At 37.4% G+C, this 16,351-nt stretch overlaps 1 protein-coding gene across 2 annotated transcripts in view; it reads left to right on the plus strand.

The window, feature by feature from the left end:
* Positions 1-7,974: 7,974 nt before the first annotated feature.
* ARAP2 (ArfGAP with RhoGAP domain, ankyrin repeat and PH domain 2) overlaps positions 7,975-16,351 on the plus strand; it is a 199,225-nt gene continuing 190,848 nt past the window's right edge. For both annotated transcript variants that reach the window (XM_036763354.1, XM_036763355.1), the window contains exon 1: positions 7,975-9,024. In XM_036763354.1, the coding sequence (XP_036619249.1) occupies positions 8,111-9,024 (914 nt within the window). In that variant the 5' untranslated portion in view covers positions 7,975-8,110. The remainder of the gene's footprint in view (positions 9,025-16,351) is intronic.

Raw genomic sequence — 16,351 nt, forward strand, 5'->3', positions numbered from 1 at the left:
ATTTGTTTTTTATTCATTTGGGCAGGAGGAAAGTGAGAAAGACAGATAAATAATAAACAAAATGTAAATAATAAATTGATTCAGGATCTAGTGGATTCTGTAATTATAATTCAAACATTAATAATACTTGATTCGATAAACCAATTTTGAGACGCTTTAGCTACTTAAAAGTTGTACTAGGTTGTACAAGATTTTCTTTAAGATTGATGAAGCCATGAGATATAACATGGCATAGCTGACGGAATTCTGAACTTGGGCTCAAGAGGATAAGAATTCAAATCTTGCCTCTCAACACCTAGGAGCTGTGTGAACTTGGGCAAATCATTTAATATCTCTAAGCCTCAGTTTTCTCATCCCTAACATAGAGACTATGCCCTTCGAACTCTGCTCACAGGGTTGTTGTCTCAAACAAACTTTGCTCTGCAACTTCCCTGAAGGTGATATTACTGATTTAGATACTTTGCTAGGTTTTCTTGAGGTGATTTCAAGCCAGTTTTTCTCAAGAGGTGCAAAGCATTACAGGAATTCATTAAGGGGGAGATTCATTTCTGGTCCATTTGATCACTTCTGGCCCACTTGATCACTTCATGGATCATGTAACTTTACAGCTGAACCTTGTTGACTAGTGTCAATGGTGAATTGTGGGAGTACATTCCAGGCAGAAGTTACCCTAATAAAGGTGCAATGGCTTGAGGACTGAATGGCCAGAGCATTGGGATAAGAGATTAAGAGGTAAGACTTAAAAAGTAGCTTGTGGCCAGATCTTGGAAGACTGAATTTCAGGCCAAGGACTGTTCTCTGTTGTACGAGGTGAGCCAGAAGACCTTGTATGCTTATGATTCTTATATAATGGCCTTTTGATTTAAGTGGGAAGGCAGAGTCTTGGGTATAAGTTTACATTCTGAGAAGACCCAGAAATGATTAGAAAGGGAAAGCTAAGGCTTGCTGCACAGATATTCCTTGGTTCATAGAATTCTAGAAGTAAAGGGTGAAAGAGGTCATAGCCGAGACAGAAAGTGATAAATACACCATATGTGTTATTTGCAATCAGAACGTTATTTAATGTGACAGTTTTCAGGTGTTTTTTTTTTTTTTAAACATTGACAAGTACAAATATTCAGATACATAAATAAGAACCAAAGAAAAGAGAAAAACAATGTAGAAATGATTGTAAATGATTTTGCATACATCTATAAACTGCTTTAAAAATAGATCCATATTAATTTTAGACAGTAGTAACAAAATTGGTCTATTTCTTTGTTCTCCTTTGAATTTCTTTTCCCTAAACCTTCTAAGGCCGTTATTTGCCACTGCTGGATTATTAGTTGTTATCAGTGGGTATGTTGTCCTTGTGGTTCTACTTTATTCATTCATTTCGTATAAGCATTCTTATATTTCTTTGTTGTTTTCATAATTCCCATTTTTTATGGTATAGTAGTTTTCCATGTTAGTACCAGTAGAACTTTGAAATGAACCAAGTGGTAGCTGTTAGTTTGTAGACGATCATTTTGAACAAGAAACATTTCTACTGCTTGTCTTATTGGTACTTAGTGGTCATGTGATCAGATGACTTCAGTATTGAGGCTTGGCTAGTTGAGAGATGGATACAGATTCAACTGTCAGTGGTTTTTCCCTGTTTTTTGCCTTTCTATTCAGTAAATTGTCCAGTAAGCATTTAGCAAGCACTGTTATAAGTGTTAGTATGATATAAAAAGGCAAAAACATAGTCCCTGCCCTTTAGGAGGTCACATTCTAACGAGATCAATATGCAAAAAATTATAGATGCTACATATATACATATATATATATATACACACATATACACAGATACATGTATGCACATATACACATAATATAAATAAAAAGTAATCTTAGGGGACAGGCATTAGTAGGTAATAGAAAGGGAGAAAATGTCTTCTATAGAAGGTATGATTTGAAACAAGTCTTTTTTTTTTAAATCATTATTTTTAACATACACTGAAATTTTTTTTGAGTTTCTAATTCTCTCCTTCCCCCCATTGAGAAAGCAGGAATAATGATACCAATTAATACATGTGAAATCATGCAAAACACATTTGCATATTAGCTATGTTGGGAAAAAAAAGCAAGAAAAACAAAGTGAAAAAATTATGTTTCAGTCTGCACTCAGACTTCGTCAGTTTTCTCTGTGGAGGCAGATAGCATTTTTCATCATAAATCTTTTCAAATTGTCTTGGATTATTGTATTGATCAGAATAGCTAAGTCATTCATAGTTGATCAGTGTACAGTATTGCTGTTACTATGTACAGTGTTCTCCTGGTTCTGCTCGCTTCACTTTGCATCACTTCATCTAAGTCTTCCAGATTTTTCAGAAATCATCTTGCTTGTAATTTCTTATAGTACAATAGAATTCCATCACAATCATATACCGAAACTTGTTCAGCCATTCCCCAATTGATGGATGTCTCCTCAATTTTCATTTCTTTTCCACCACAGAAAGAGCTGCTGTAGGTATTTTTGTACATATGGGTCCTTTTCCTTTTTTTATCTTTTTGGGATACAGACTTAGTAGTGATAATGGTGGGTCAAAGGGTATGCACAATTTTATAGCCCTTTGGGTATAGCTTCAAATTGTTCTCCAGAGTGGTTGGACCAGTTCACTACTCTACGAACATATTGCATTAATGTATGTGATAAGTCTTGAAGGAAACCAGGGAAGCCAGGAGTTCGAGGTAAGGGAAGGGATGGGAGAAAATAAACATTTATATAGCATCTATTATGTACTAGGCACTGTGCTAAGTGCTTTTTATGAATATTATCTCATTTGATCCTTACAACAGCCCTATGTGATAGGTATTACTGTTATCCCCATTTTACTCGCATGTCATGGCATCACCTCTCTGATGTTATGGTCCTCTTCTAGAACAAAGGACAAACAAGTAATTTTCTGTAGTCAGATTTTTTTTCTGTTACTTGCTCATTTTCTTCCAGCCTATTTCTCGACTTTTAACTCTTTGTTAAAGCAAGGCTCTGCTTCCAAGATGGAGGGCGTGCTGTCCCAAGCTTTAGGGATTTTGTGTAGTTGTTTTCAGAGACCACTTCTAGTGACATGCAAGTTTTCAGTTTTTCCAAGGTGGTATAATAGGTTCCCAAAGTGGGTGATATCACCCTCTGGGGGACACTGGAATGATCCAGAGCAGGTGGTATTAGCCTCAGGTGCAGTTAGGGAGTGTTGAATAAAAATAAGGGGGCAGTGGAAGCATAAGGAAAGAAAACAATTAATTTTGAAAACTGTACATGTTTCATCTGTTGTGTAACAGTTAAAGTCATTGTGATTACGTTATTTTCCAAATAAACACACAAAATGTAAGTTATAAAGGATCATAGGTCAAGTCCGCCGACAGGTCTTAACAAGCAAGTGTTGGCAGGTGAGTGTGTGTCACATTGTCAGAAGACTAGCATGCATCAGCAGGAGTATGTGTGTGTACTGATTTGTTTATATTATGATACTATACAGTTACATGACACAATATTGCACCATCAAAATTTCAATTCAGGAAAAAATACCACAAATTTGCAATAAATTATTAAATTTAAGGTATGTCATCAAAAAAATTTTTTTGAAATGATGCAAATTAAAAAAAAACCCCATTAAAGGGTTAAAGAAAGTAGATTTCCAGGGAGTTGCTGAGTAATTTTGCCTTTTTTTTTTTTTGAAAAGGGGACATTAGGCCAAATAAATTTTAGAAACTTTCATAAGGAGAAGTGTGTTTACTACTGTCCTGTTCTTTGCTCTGGTCTTTGAGTGACCACAAGCACTCTTTTCTTTCCTGGAACTGTGATGAAGGTCCCTGTTCCACTGTTGTGGCAATCTGGTATGCTAGTACTCCTCCTCACTCTGGGACTGCCACCCAGGTCTGTGACCTGGATCCAAGTATGGGCAAAACAACAGAGTCTGGCCCCCAGTGCCAGCAGAGAGACTTCTGTAATCTCCTTCTGACCAGTTGTTCAGAAGCTCCCTGCTCCACCCCCACCCCCCCTTACTGTCTGCGGGCTGAGAACTCTGGAAGCAGCCACTGCCCCTGCTGATTCAGTCACTCCCAAGACTTGCTCTTGGTGTCCTGGGGCAGTCTGGGTCTGCACTGGCACAGCTTGCACTGGACTGTGCTCCGCTCTCACTATGGTGCAACAAACCTTGCTGACCTTTTAAGTTGCCTGGGGCCGGGTTTCTGCCACTCCAGATTTTATTTTAGGGTGTTATTTAAGGTCTTCGGAGGGGTTTTGGGGGAGAACTCAGATGATTTTTTTTGGCTTTTTCTCGGCCATCTTGGCTCTGCACGCCCCCTTTCCCCCAAGACTTGCTTGTTTAATCCCATCTAATCATATGCCCAGTATATCCTTTCTATCCTAGCTTCCCATGGTACATGGACTTGAGAGTAACCAAACTAAATAATTAATTTGGAATTGGTTCAGTCAAACAAATATGAGCTCCAGAAAGGACTTTTAAAGGTCATTTTTACTCTGGTGGTGCCAAAGCTTTAGGATTGTTTTTACAATCAGAAAGTTTCATGGTGCTCCACATGATAAAAGTTGTACTGTTTCATTTTGGTCTTTGCTTCTCCAATATGTGCCTGGCATATGTTAGGTACTTAATAAATGCATGTTAAATTTGATTGGTATACATTAATTAAGAAAATACAAGAGCAAAATGCAGTCTGAATTCATTAATTTTTTAAAATATACGTGTAATTTATTAGCTATCATAGTATCTTTTTACATTCGAAAAATGGTGATGTATGTGTAGGCAAAATTTGATCTACAGAAGATACTTTGCTTATGGACTTACTTCTTGATTTATAGATCTCCTTCAACACTCTAGTGACCTCAGGTTGGGAACCATTCATTGATTTAGTCCAGCCTCAGTATTTTTATGTATGAGAAAAATGTATACCAGATAATTGAAGTGATATGTTCCAGATCATAAACCTCATACATACCAAAATTGAGACCTAGTCTTAGACGTGCTGGTTCAGTGTTTAGTAAGGGCTAGCCTGGGTAAACAATGATAGTGGAGTCACAACCCTTGCCTTTAAAAGGTTTCTAGTTAAGAAGATGATTTAATACAAATACATTACTAGTCACATTTGGGATATATCTAATATATAACTTGACTATACATATTTATTTGCTGTCTTTCCTTCCCATTATACTGGGAAGTCCTTGAAAGTAGGAGCTGACTTCTGCCTTTTTTGGTATCCTCATTGCTAAGCATAGTGTTTGGCACATAGTAGGCCCTTGTTGCTTGTTTCTTTGACTGTGCAAGGCCAAATAAGATAAATGCCACAAGAAAGATACAAAATGCCATGGGGATGGAGATCTTTATTCTATAATAAACATCAACAAACATTTATTAAGTACCCACTGCTGTATGTTGAGTCGTGTGCTAAGTCCTGGGGACATAAAAAGGTTAGATAAGGCACAGCCTTTACCTTCTTAGTAGTTGGGAATATGATGCAAATAGGTTTAGCTGGATCTCTGATCTCATTGATTTGGATAGTCTCTCCAGTTTTATCATATATCATTATATAGGTGCTTTTGGGGTCAAGAAAGACTCATGGAGAAAGTGATATTAGAATTGGACTTTAAAGAATAAATAGGAATTAAGTAGTCCAAGTGACAGAGGGATTGGCTCTTCCAGGTATATGGAGTATCATGAGCAAAGGTGTGTATCTTCTGGAACTGTCTCTTGATCCTTGTGAGTGTGATTATTACATCTCTGTTTTCCCTGTTGATTCTATTCTGGTATAACCTTCCTGTGAATTATGTAGTCTTATGCCTTTCAAATGTGGCATTCAAAAATATTCTTGATGGATTCATTCAATAGAGGCTCATAGATTGCAAGCTATTTTGGTGCCTAATTATTGCTTAATCAGCTATTCTTGTTTAATAAACAAATTTATTTCCAAGGTCTGATCCATAGTAAACTTAGATAAATTCGAAAGAAATTTAGCTAAATGAGATAAGGGCAGTAAGGACTGGGAGTGCCAAGGGTACAGAGGCCCAGTCTTGAAGATAGTGTTTTTTTTTTTATTTAATGACTCTTTCAAAGTCACACACCAGCCTTCTAGGTGTGATTCAGTACTTGAGCTGAAACAGGCCATCCTCATTTTCTACCTTTCACCATTTCAACACTCTGTGCCCTTGGCTAGTATGGACCTGTATGTATGCCACTGTCTTTTTCAGTCTCATCCTTGATTTTCTGCTGATGTCTGGGGGGGTGATGGCAACATCTCGGGAAAGTCAGGGTATGACCCACATAACCAGGATTTCAGCTCTAAGTGTACTTTAAAATGGTTTCTCTAGGATTGTGTCATGTTTAAAAGACGAGACTTTTCATTCGATACTGAAGGCAGCCTTGTTTGGGAGTGACCTACATGTACATGTTTTGCTGTCTCTATCCAGGTGTCTTTATACATTTTATTGTAAATGTCTGTAGAGGGGATTTCCTCAGTGGAAGTTATCTGTAGCACAGGTCCAGACTCAGACATTTTTGTCTAAAACAAATATTGTTTTTTTACCCTATTGCTTTGCCATACGTTGGTACTTCAGGGAGTATTTGTGATTTGTGATTTCATCATTGCGGTCCCTCCCTTTCTAGATTACAACCCCCCAAATCTCTGTAAATGGTCTGTGACTTTTCTTGCTTCTACTCCCCACCCTTTTCCCCCACCAAGCATTACCTTAAGTTCAGTTTTGTGGTAGCAGGCCTTGCTGCACTTAGCTGGAGCCGGACTGGCCCTCAGATAACAGATGGAAAAGTCCTTGCCAAGAATGTACTGGAAACCTTTCTAGCTTAGTGTTACCTACCTTCCTGAGTTTGTTTTTGCCCCTGTGGTATTGCCTTTGAAAACACAGGGTTGCCTCTCTGCCACAGTAATGTGACAAAATAGGACTTGAGAGGAGGATTCATTTTCTAATAGAAGAAAATATGACCCACATTTCTCTCCTTAAAATTGGATGAGTTCAGGTGTTTTCCCCCCTTGTGTTACTTAATGATACAGAAATAGTAACATGTTACTGGATCTGGTTTTCAGTGTTTTTTTTTTTTTATTCGTTTCCTTTTAGAGCCCCAAATTGCTCATTTGGAAACTTTCTACCAATGCGGATCAGCTCCTTATCTGTAACTTAGTCATAGAGAATATTTTGGGGGCAGTAAGAGGTTGACTGACTAGCCCATGGTCCCAGTAGGGATCAGTAGCAGAATATTTACCCGCATCTTTCTGACAACTAGGCCAGCCCCATCTACTTTACCACTTAGTTTAAGGTAATTGATTTAGAACTGTAAGAGATCCCAGAAGTCATCTCTTCCAACCTTCTCACTTTAAAGATGAGCAAACTGAGATTTAAGATGGGTAAAGTGACTTAGTTTAAGTCACTGGTAGTTTCTCTTAGTCTCCACTGCTCATGTCAGATTGATGTCTGTAGTGCAGGGAGATTCTTAACCTCTTTATGTTGTGACCCTTCCTAAGAATATTTTAAAATGTATCAAATAAATAGATAGGATTACAGAGAAAACCGGTTATATTTAGTATAGTTATCAAAAGATTAAAAACAAACACAACAGAAAAATTTCACAGCCCCCAGGTTAAGAACCCCTGCATTAGACCATGTTGCATTTGGGGTGATGTAGAGATAGGTTGGAAGTGTGCATATTTACCAAGTAAACAATTTTCCAACTATTTCAAGGGATTTCTTTGAAAAAGTGTGGTGAAGATACAGATTTTAAATGTATCTATGCAACTGTGTATATCTTGAGGCTCTACCCCCATAATGTGCCTTGGATTGGGATTCTGGGTCAGAGAATCACTGTTTTGACGTCCACTATTATGTTTTGCTTTAGAGAAAGTTGATTGTGTAAACACTATATTTTAAATAGCCACTACTTGCTAATGAAGCACAATGCATCTTTATTTTACAGGTTGAAACATGTTTAGAGCTCAAAATGTGGAGAGGAATACTGTTCTGAAGAAATTAATATGCCACAAATGGTAGAAGATCTAACTCAGATACACTTTCACTGGCCTATGCTGTCCTGTACTTAAAACAGGGATTAGTAATGAAGCCACCATTATGTCCTCCGTCAGTGAAGTGAATGCTGACCTCAAAGAGTTATTAACAAACATTAACTTGGAGCAGTATCTTTTACGCTTCCAAGAATCCGGCTACCATACTGTGAAAGACTGTGCAGAGATAAATGACAGCATACTACAGAAAATTGGAGTGTTGCCAACAGGCCATCGAAGAAGGATCCTCAAACAGCTAGAGATGATCCTTTCAAAACTGCCAGACCCTGTTGTATATGCAAATGTTCAGAAAAGAAAGAAGGACCCAGTGATATTAAAAGATGAACAAGCTTTGCCTTCTGGTCCAGATACCTGGATAAAACTTTCAGGTTTGTGTGGGAGTCAGAGCATTGGCCCAGAGTCATTGGAGGCTTCAACAACAATTCCTGGCAGAAATGATATCTGTAATGAAAATAGGCGGTCTACAGAATCAGTTGATACATCTTCTCTTACTAAACAGAGTGATTCTCCTCTTCTAGACACTATGTCCCCACAGAATTTGGATTGTTGTCAAAATGTTGCCCTTGACAGTGGAAATACAGAGAATACAGCTTTGGTTACAAAAAAGAATGTGGATTGCGCAGAAGAAAAAGAACAAATAGGAAAAGTTGGTTGGAACTTAGACAGTCCTGGAGTGTTTCATAATGAGGACCAAGGACCTCTTTCCTCCCTTGATAATTCTATTTCCAAAACGAGTTTTGAAAACGAGCCTGGGATTTTATCAGCTAGACCACCTCCATCTCCTTTCTTTGAATTTAAAGGAGAGATGATTGTAAACGACTTGTATATATCATCAGCACAAAATCTAGCACCTATGAGGAGTCGTAGTAAATTGGTTTCCAGACCATCACGATCTTTCATGCTGAGGCACCGGCCTGTGCCAGAAATCCCCGTGTCATCCAAAGGAGCTGTTTCAGGGAGGTAAGGACTTTGCTGATAGATTAGAGCTACGTTTGGGGTATTTTATTATTAATTGTTCCGGATAATTATATTTGTGCAATAGAGAGGCAGCATGGTGTAGAAAGAAACCTGGAGTGAGTACACTATTGGCAGATCACATCATCTGTTGAGCCTGTTTTTTCATCTATAAAATGAGGCGTGATACTGTATGCTCTGGTCACCTTAGAGTTTTATTGTGAAGAAGATAAGGGCTAGGGACTGGTATAGGGAGTTCCCAAGATGTGGAAACTCCCTCTACCAATGCAGGTCGGAGCCTCCTCTGCTTCTTAATAATCGTATAAAGTTACTTAGAACACTGAGAATTTAATTGATTTGCTGGGAAGTCATACAACCAGTATGTGTCATAGATGGAACTGATTCTCTGTCTTTTACATTGTATGGCCTTTCGTGTTGTGAATACTTTATCAACTTTAGAGTATTACTGAAATGAGTTGTCATAGTAGTAACATTTAGTAAGAATAATTTCATCATTTATGAATTGGCCCTGAACAGTCTATGAAGTCCTATATTTTTTCTACAAGGTCTAAGTAAATATATCCTGAAGGCCTGGAATCTGTCTTGTTTACCCATTATACCTAGCCAGCGATTTCTTTCTGTGCAGTTTTCAGGCATCCATAGTGACTGGGGCAAATCTATAATTTGGTATTTGGAAAAAGAAAAAAAAAGAAAAGCAGGGCACTTGAGAAGTCGAGATTGAAGCAGCTGTTTCAGGATTGGATAGTTTTTCAAGATTTTCAAAATCACTAATTGCACATTTCTACATGGTATTATTTTTACTTTCAAAGCATTTTTTTTTCTGTTAAAATTAATATAAACTGGCTTCTGAAGCAAAAAAGAAAATGGAGATGTAGTCTCTAGAAACTGCATATTTTGGCATGCAGGGGCAAGTTTGTGATAGTACCCTGAAAAAGACCCTATAATGGAGCTGATTTTATGGTACCATATGAAATGTGTAGTCTGGCCAGAAAAATCCAAGGAATATTAAATGTCTTTGACTCCTTACAAGCAAAGAGGCCAATTTTGTATAAGATATATTGTATTTCACAAACTTTACTGAAATTTGAAAAATGTTATCTAGTTGCAAGTTGTATATCATACATTTAAAAAAAAGGTCTTGGTATTTGTGATTTGGATCTTTAGGAAAAAAAAGAGAGTTGAAATGGAAATATAATCATGGTGTTTACGTTACAGGAATATATCTAAGTAAATTCTGAGCCAGATCACCTAATGGTGAGTCTCCCTGGCTGCTTTGATGCAGTGGTAAATATGGACTACGTATCATATGTATGTACGTGTGTGTGTATATGTGTGTATATATGTGTGTGTGTGTGTGTGTGTGTATATGTATATATATGTATGTGTGTATATAATACATATATGTATGTTTTGATGAATACTTTTCATTATAATTGGGTTTCCTTTGTAATCTTATATATTTTATTTGATGAATTTAACAGTCTTCTTTGAACTGGACCATAGGATTCAGCAGATTGCCAGAGGGGTACATACTCCTCCCAGAAGATGGAGAACCCCTGCTCTAAGACCATAAATTGTAGAATAGGTGGTACTCTACATTTGTAGGGCATGTTTGCTGGTGAAATCTGGTGAAATCACAGGTCTAGTTAGTTAAAAGGACATTTTAAAGATACTCTATTTAAAAGCTGTAACCAAATCACATATTTCTACAATTGCAGTCAGTGATTTAGATTTATTTTATTTATGGATTTGTATTTTCTGGAAATCAAAGATAGTATGTCTGAGGTTGGTTTCTAACTTGGTTTCAAAATGTCATTCCAAAACTCTGGGTTTGTAATTCAGATACTAGGCCTTTCCTTTTGGAGTCTGTGCTAGTGATTTGTTGTGTGACCTTGGGAGAGTTACTAAACCCTCTAGGGTCTCAGCATCCATAAAATGAAAAGGTTGGATTAATGATCTTTAGGGTACTTTATGTTTCTAGTATTCTGTGATTCAGTGATGCCTATGTTAAATGAAAATGTAATGCCTGAAGTGTAATGTCTGATGTAGCCTCTAAGAATATATAGGCATGAAGGAACCACAGGCAATGAAAATGAGCATAATTTTTCAGGCATTTAATGAACCACAAATTATTAAAAGTACAAAGTAATTATCCTTCGCTTTTAAAAAAAATGCTTTTTTTGTGAATGTGCCTTTTATTATTCATGAAAGGAAAGAAGTTTTTGTAAGCTGGTATCACACAGAAAGCTATACTGTAACTTAACTGCAGTAAAGTTAGAGTGTGAATCACTGAAATGGGAATAGGTATTTCATAATGCATTTTTTCTTTCAGTTAAAATAATAGGAGTAGAAAATCTACTATAGTCATAGAACTGTAGAGCTAGAAGGGGAACTGACCCCTTACCTAGTCCAAGTCTATTGATTTTACAAATGAGAAAACGGGCCCAGAGAGATGAAGTGACTTTCTAATATTACAGATAATTAATGACTGATGTGAAAGAGAAGTAAAAGCTTCTGACTTCTAGTCAGTCACCTTCGTGTTTCAACCACAGTAAATTAGATTCTCAGATGGGTCTATTGGTTTTTTTTTAAGTTTTACGTATAGCTATAATGGACCATTTGAAAGATCGGACTAAATAGCTGCCATTTGGTTACCTTGAGTTGCAGGAGACATTTACTAAAATAAAAGTTTAAATCAAATGAATAAGACTGAGGTCACAAACTAAATCAACTCAGGTTAGTGTGAAATTATCACTTTTGGTTTTTGTAATAATAGTTCAAAAGCCAGTTTAATTTGTAATCAAGGCCCTCATTTGTAGACTCCTAGGGGCAGTGTTACTTTTAATAGAAATACTATTCTCCAGGAAGAATTGCCATTTTAACAATGTTTGTCTTTGTGTACTATTTGGAAGGACCTTTTTTTTTTTTTCAACTGTACTCAAAGTTCCTCATTGAAGCAGTTGTGCACATGCAAATGAGTTTTGTAGATTAGAATCATAGCTCTAGAACTGTGAGGGTCCTCTGGGGCCATTTAGCTCAGCTCTCATTTCGCAGTTGAGGAAAGTCAGGTCCAGCATAGTTTAATAACTTGTCCAAGGTCACAGTGGCAGTAATCCTGAGTCTGAACCCAGATTCTCTGAGGCCATAGCCAGCAATCGTTCCACTAAATCATGTTTTACTTTTCACTAAAGCAGTTGTCAGAAGTTTGCTAATTTTTCTTTGCTTTTACTTGTTTATATTCAGAAAGTGCTTGTCTGTAACTATTCCCAGAACATGATGATGCTGAGACTTCATATTACCTATGAATTATAGAGTTCACATTCTTGATCTGGTCCCCATTGCTTTTGTTCTTGGTTAGATGGCTTTGGGGTGCCAGTTAAATTCACGTGTATGTATAGCTATGTACTACTTGAGGCACTAATGCTGGGATACCTGTTGAAGTCTTCGAGGCTCACTCTGCCTAAGGATTACAGCTTGTGGTTTTCTCTTGAAATTGGATTGTGAAATATATCTATGATGAGAGAAGAAACTGCATTTACTGACAGATGTGCTGTCTTGCTTTGTGGTGTATGTAATTTATTTTCTGTCGTGTGACAATTGTGACTGGAGATAATAGGTCAACATAGATCACTGTGGAAAAATCTTGGGGGGTGGTTTTCAAAGTATTTAGGCATCAGTGACTAAAAATATTTTGATGAGAAGTATTATTATTATTATTTGAATTCATCTCAGTAATTTTATTGATTGGTCCTCAATTTTTTTTCCAAGTGGTTGTATTTAAGCTATTTTCATTTTTTGTCCTAAACTAAAGAAATAATTTTTTTTGTATTTTATTCTACAAACACATTATTAAGCACCTACTGCATACTTGACACCATGATAGGAACCAGGGATTACAAAATAAAAATAAGGTAGTCTCCACCCTAAAGGAATTTATATCCTACTACCTTTGTAGGAACTTGCTAAAGCCCTATGAATGAAACTGCAGTTGATAAGATTGGTAGCTCTGCTGCAGGGAAGGTTGAAATATGTTCATTAATGTAGTTTAGTTCAGTTACTTTTCCGGTCGTGTCCAACTCTATTTGGGGTTTTCTTGGCAGAGATTCTGGAGTGGTTTGCCATTTCCTTCTCCAGCTCATCTCGTCGATGAGAAAATGAGGCAGACAGGATTAAGTGACTTGCCCAGGGTCACACAGCTGGGAAGTGTCTGAGGCTAGATTTAAACTCAGGAAGATGTATCTTGCTCACTCTAGGCCCAGTACTCTATCCATTGTGCCACATAGCTACCTCATTCATTAATTTAGGGCTAATGCTAAATATATTTTCTTACATTTCATTTTTCTATGAATTACTACTTCACGTAAGGCACGAAGAGTATATTGTAGCCAGTAAGCAACATAATCGGGTGACGTACACATAGTAAGTGCCTAGTACTACCACAGTAGAAATCAGAAATTTATAGAATGTTAGAGCTGGGAAGGATTAGAGATTATCTGATCCAAATCCCCCATTTTCCCAGGTGAGGTAACTGAGGCCTAGATAACTTATGTGATCTGTGGATGTTACTTAGTGGCATAATGGAGATGTGAACTAAATAAAGTCTCAAGCCCCAGTGCAATACAGTTCCCTTTTCATTTCAAAATGTTTCAATTTATCAATAGCTCCTAAGTTATAGTTAAATGATTCCTACTGTATCATAAGTATGAAGTAAGAAATATTCATGTTCATGCTTAATCTCTTTATACACCTGAATGCCCCATTCATTGGCCAATAAGAGTTTATTGTATTATTTTAATACCTACTTCCACGACTCTGTGACCTCATCACTCTAGCTTATGTTCCTGCCCTATTGTATATCAGAATCACTCTCTGACTACTTTTCATTATCTATGCCTTTTTGCAGTTTCTCCATAGAATATTTCCAGTGCTGTGGAGATCTACTTTTTTCATTGTCCATTCCCTAAGTAAACCATCTTGTCATTTGTGGATAGAGATAATTTTGTCTTTGCTGGTTTTGTCCTATCTTTAATTTATGCCTTAATTTATTGCTGTTGTAAGCATTTCTAGAACTCTGTCAACATACATGGGAGGGAGCATACTTTGTCTGCATTAGTACTAGGAAAGCTTCTAATTTCTGCCTCTCTTTTAAAAAAAAAATTATTCAGTCGAAGGTTGATGGTAACACTGTTAGTATCGGGCCAGGGATAGGCCATCTCTGTACTCAGGGGGTTTGTAAATCTTAACTCTAGTCTAATAAACCTGGAGGGGGAGATGGTGGAACCTGTCAGTGTCATTGTCACTATAATGTTTTATGTCCTCTGAAATTCCCCACTCCCCCAGTCTTTCAGTCTTCTTCAGCCCCCCAGGAATCCCTTCAGTACCTATCCTTAATTTCATTGAACCTATCAGAAACCAAAAGGGGCCCCAGAGGCAAATTTAGAACTATAAAGTGGGCCAGGAACAGGGTGTTAATTGGATGTTATTAAATAGTTACAGGGCTTATCAGAATAGGTATTTTTGTGTAAGGGAAAGAGTACTGGATTTGCATTCAGGGGACCTGGTTTGGAATCCTGCCACTAGCTGTCTAACCTTGGGAAAGTACTTTAATCTTTCTTTGCATATCCTTTTAAGTGCCTTCACTCAGTTTTTAGTATCTATAAGGTGAGGGTAATATTGTGCTGTCTACTTTAGAGGGCTGTTTGTGAGGATTAAGTGAGATAAAGCTTTGTGTAAAACTGTAAAATGTTATTAAATATTGGCCATTATCATTATCTTTAAAGGTCCCACTATGGTATTGGGGAAATCAAGGGAGGGAGGAGAAATACCTTGTGAGAACTGCATCTACCAGCTAAATGTTTCTAGGTCTTCTGGTTTAAGAGCATAGTTTATACCCTGAGATAGTTTCTTTCTCATGATCTAGTCCTTGGGTAAATAACTAACTTCCTGTCAGAATCTATTTCTTTATCTTATAACACAACAGGGATAGACTAGCTGATCTCGGGTCCTTCAACTACTTTAACTCTCTATGATTCTATAAATAACAAAGATCTACAAATTTACCATGAAGAGCCATTCAGTTTTCTAATTGACAAATCTTAAACATTTGGAAAAAAAATAGCACTGGGGGGAAAATGCACCATAAGTAAATGCTGCTATTGTTGGGATTTTTTTTTTTAGACTGGTACTGTGATTTCACTGGCATATCAAACTCCCAGTGGGGAAACATCTTGGGCAGTCAGATCAGCAGCTGATAGATAATTTGTGGGTTAAGAGAGTTGCCTGGGGCACTAAGAAGTTACATGACTTGGGCAGGGTTATACAGCCAGTGTATGACAGGAAGGATTTGAAATCAGCTCAGAGGACGAGGTTGGCTCTCTGTTCCTAAATCCCAGTGTGTTTTTTAGCAGTTTGAAACGATATATGTAATTTTACGTGTTTGAATTTTAAGGCAGTTTTGAAGGGTGTGTATTTAGGTTATAGATATCATGGGCCCTGACAATCTATTAATGAGCTGAGGTACATTCATTTATGCAAGTATGTCAAGAACACAGGAGCACATAGAAACCATTATAGTCACTTGCTTTGCCCTGTGGTAAGTTCAGAATATCTGGGGTAATCCGAAGACCTAAGTGTGGAAGTGGTTTTCCCATAGGTGAGAGTTAAGTGGGAATGTAGTCGTCGGTCTGCCAATATTAAGCAACTTTAAACCAAGCATTGTACAAAAGAAATATTGTCCCTTCCCTTGAGGAACACATAACTTAGGCAAGAAAATGCCCCTACCCCCTCTACACTTATCCAACAATAGAATAGTTCTACATGGTAACATATCATGAAGTAAAAACCAAGAAATGTAGTGTGTGAGTGCTACGGGAACATGGAATAAGGAATAAGTCTGGAAAACCACTAGAGAGGAACAAAATTTGAGCTGAGTATTCAGAGAGGGAAGGGATAGTGTGTGGAATCTGCAGCAGTTTGTAGGATGGAGACTGGCTTAGAGAGCCATGTCGGTTTGTTTGCTTGATTTCTAGTATGGCCCAGCTTGTAAACAAAGTGTTAAGATGATAGGATCATAGATTAGAGCCGGAAAGAACTGTAGCGGCCATCATGTCCAAACCCCTCATTTTCAGATGAGGAAACTCAACCTCCAAGAGGCTGTGTGACCTGCTCCAGGTTCCACTGCTATTACGAGTTTGAGCCAGCTTTGGAATGTCAGCCTTCTCTCCATTAGGCCATTGGTGCCACTAGAGAAAGGCTCTACTAATTGCTGGAAGGGTCTGAAAGTTTAAATTTGATGTGAATGACATCTGGTCGC

This window comes from Trichosurus vulpecula, chromosome 6 (assembly GCF_011100635.1).
Source record: "Trichosurus vulpecula isolate mTriVul1 chromosome 6, mTriVul1.pri, whole genome shotgun sequence".
NCBI classification, from domain to species: domain Eukaryota; kingdom Metazoa; phylum Chordata; class Mammalia; order Diprotodontia; family Phalangeridae; genus Trichosurus; species Trichosurus vulpecula.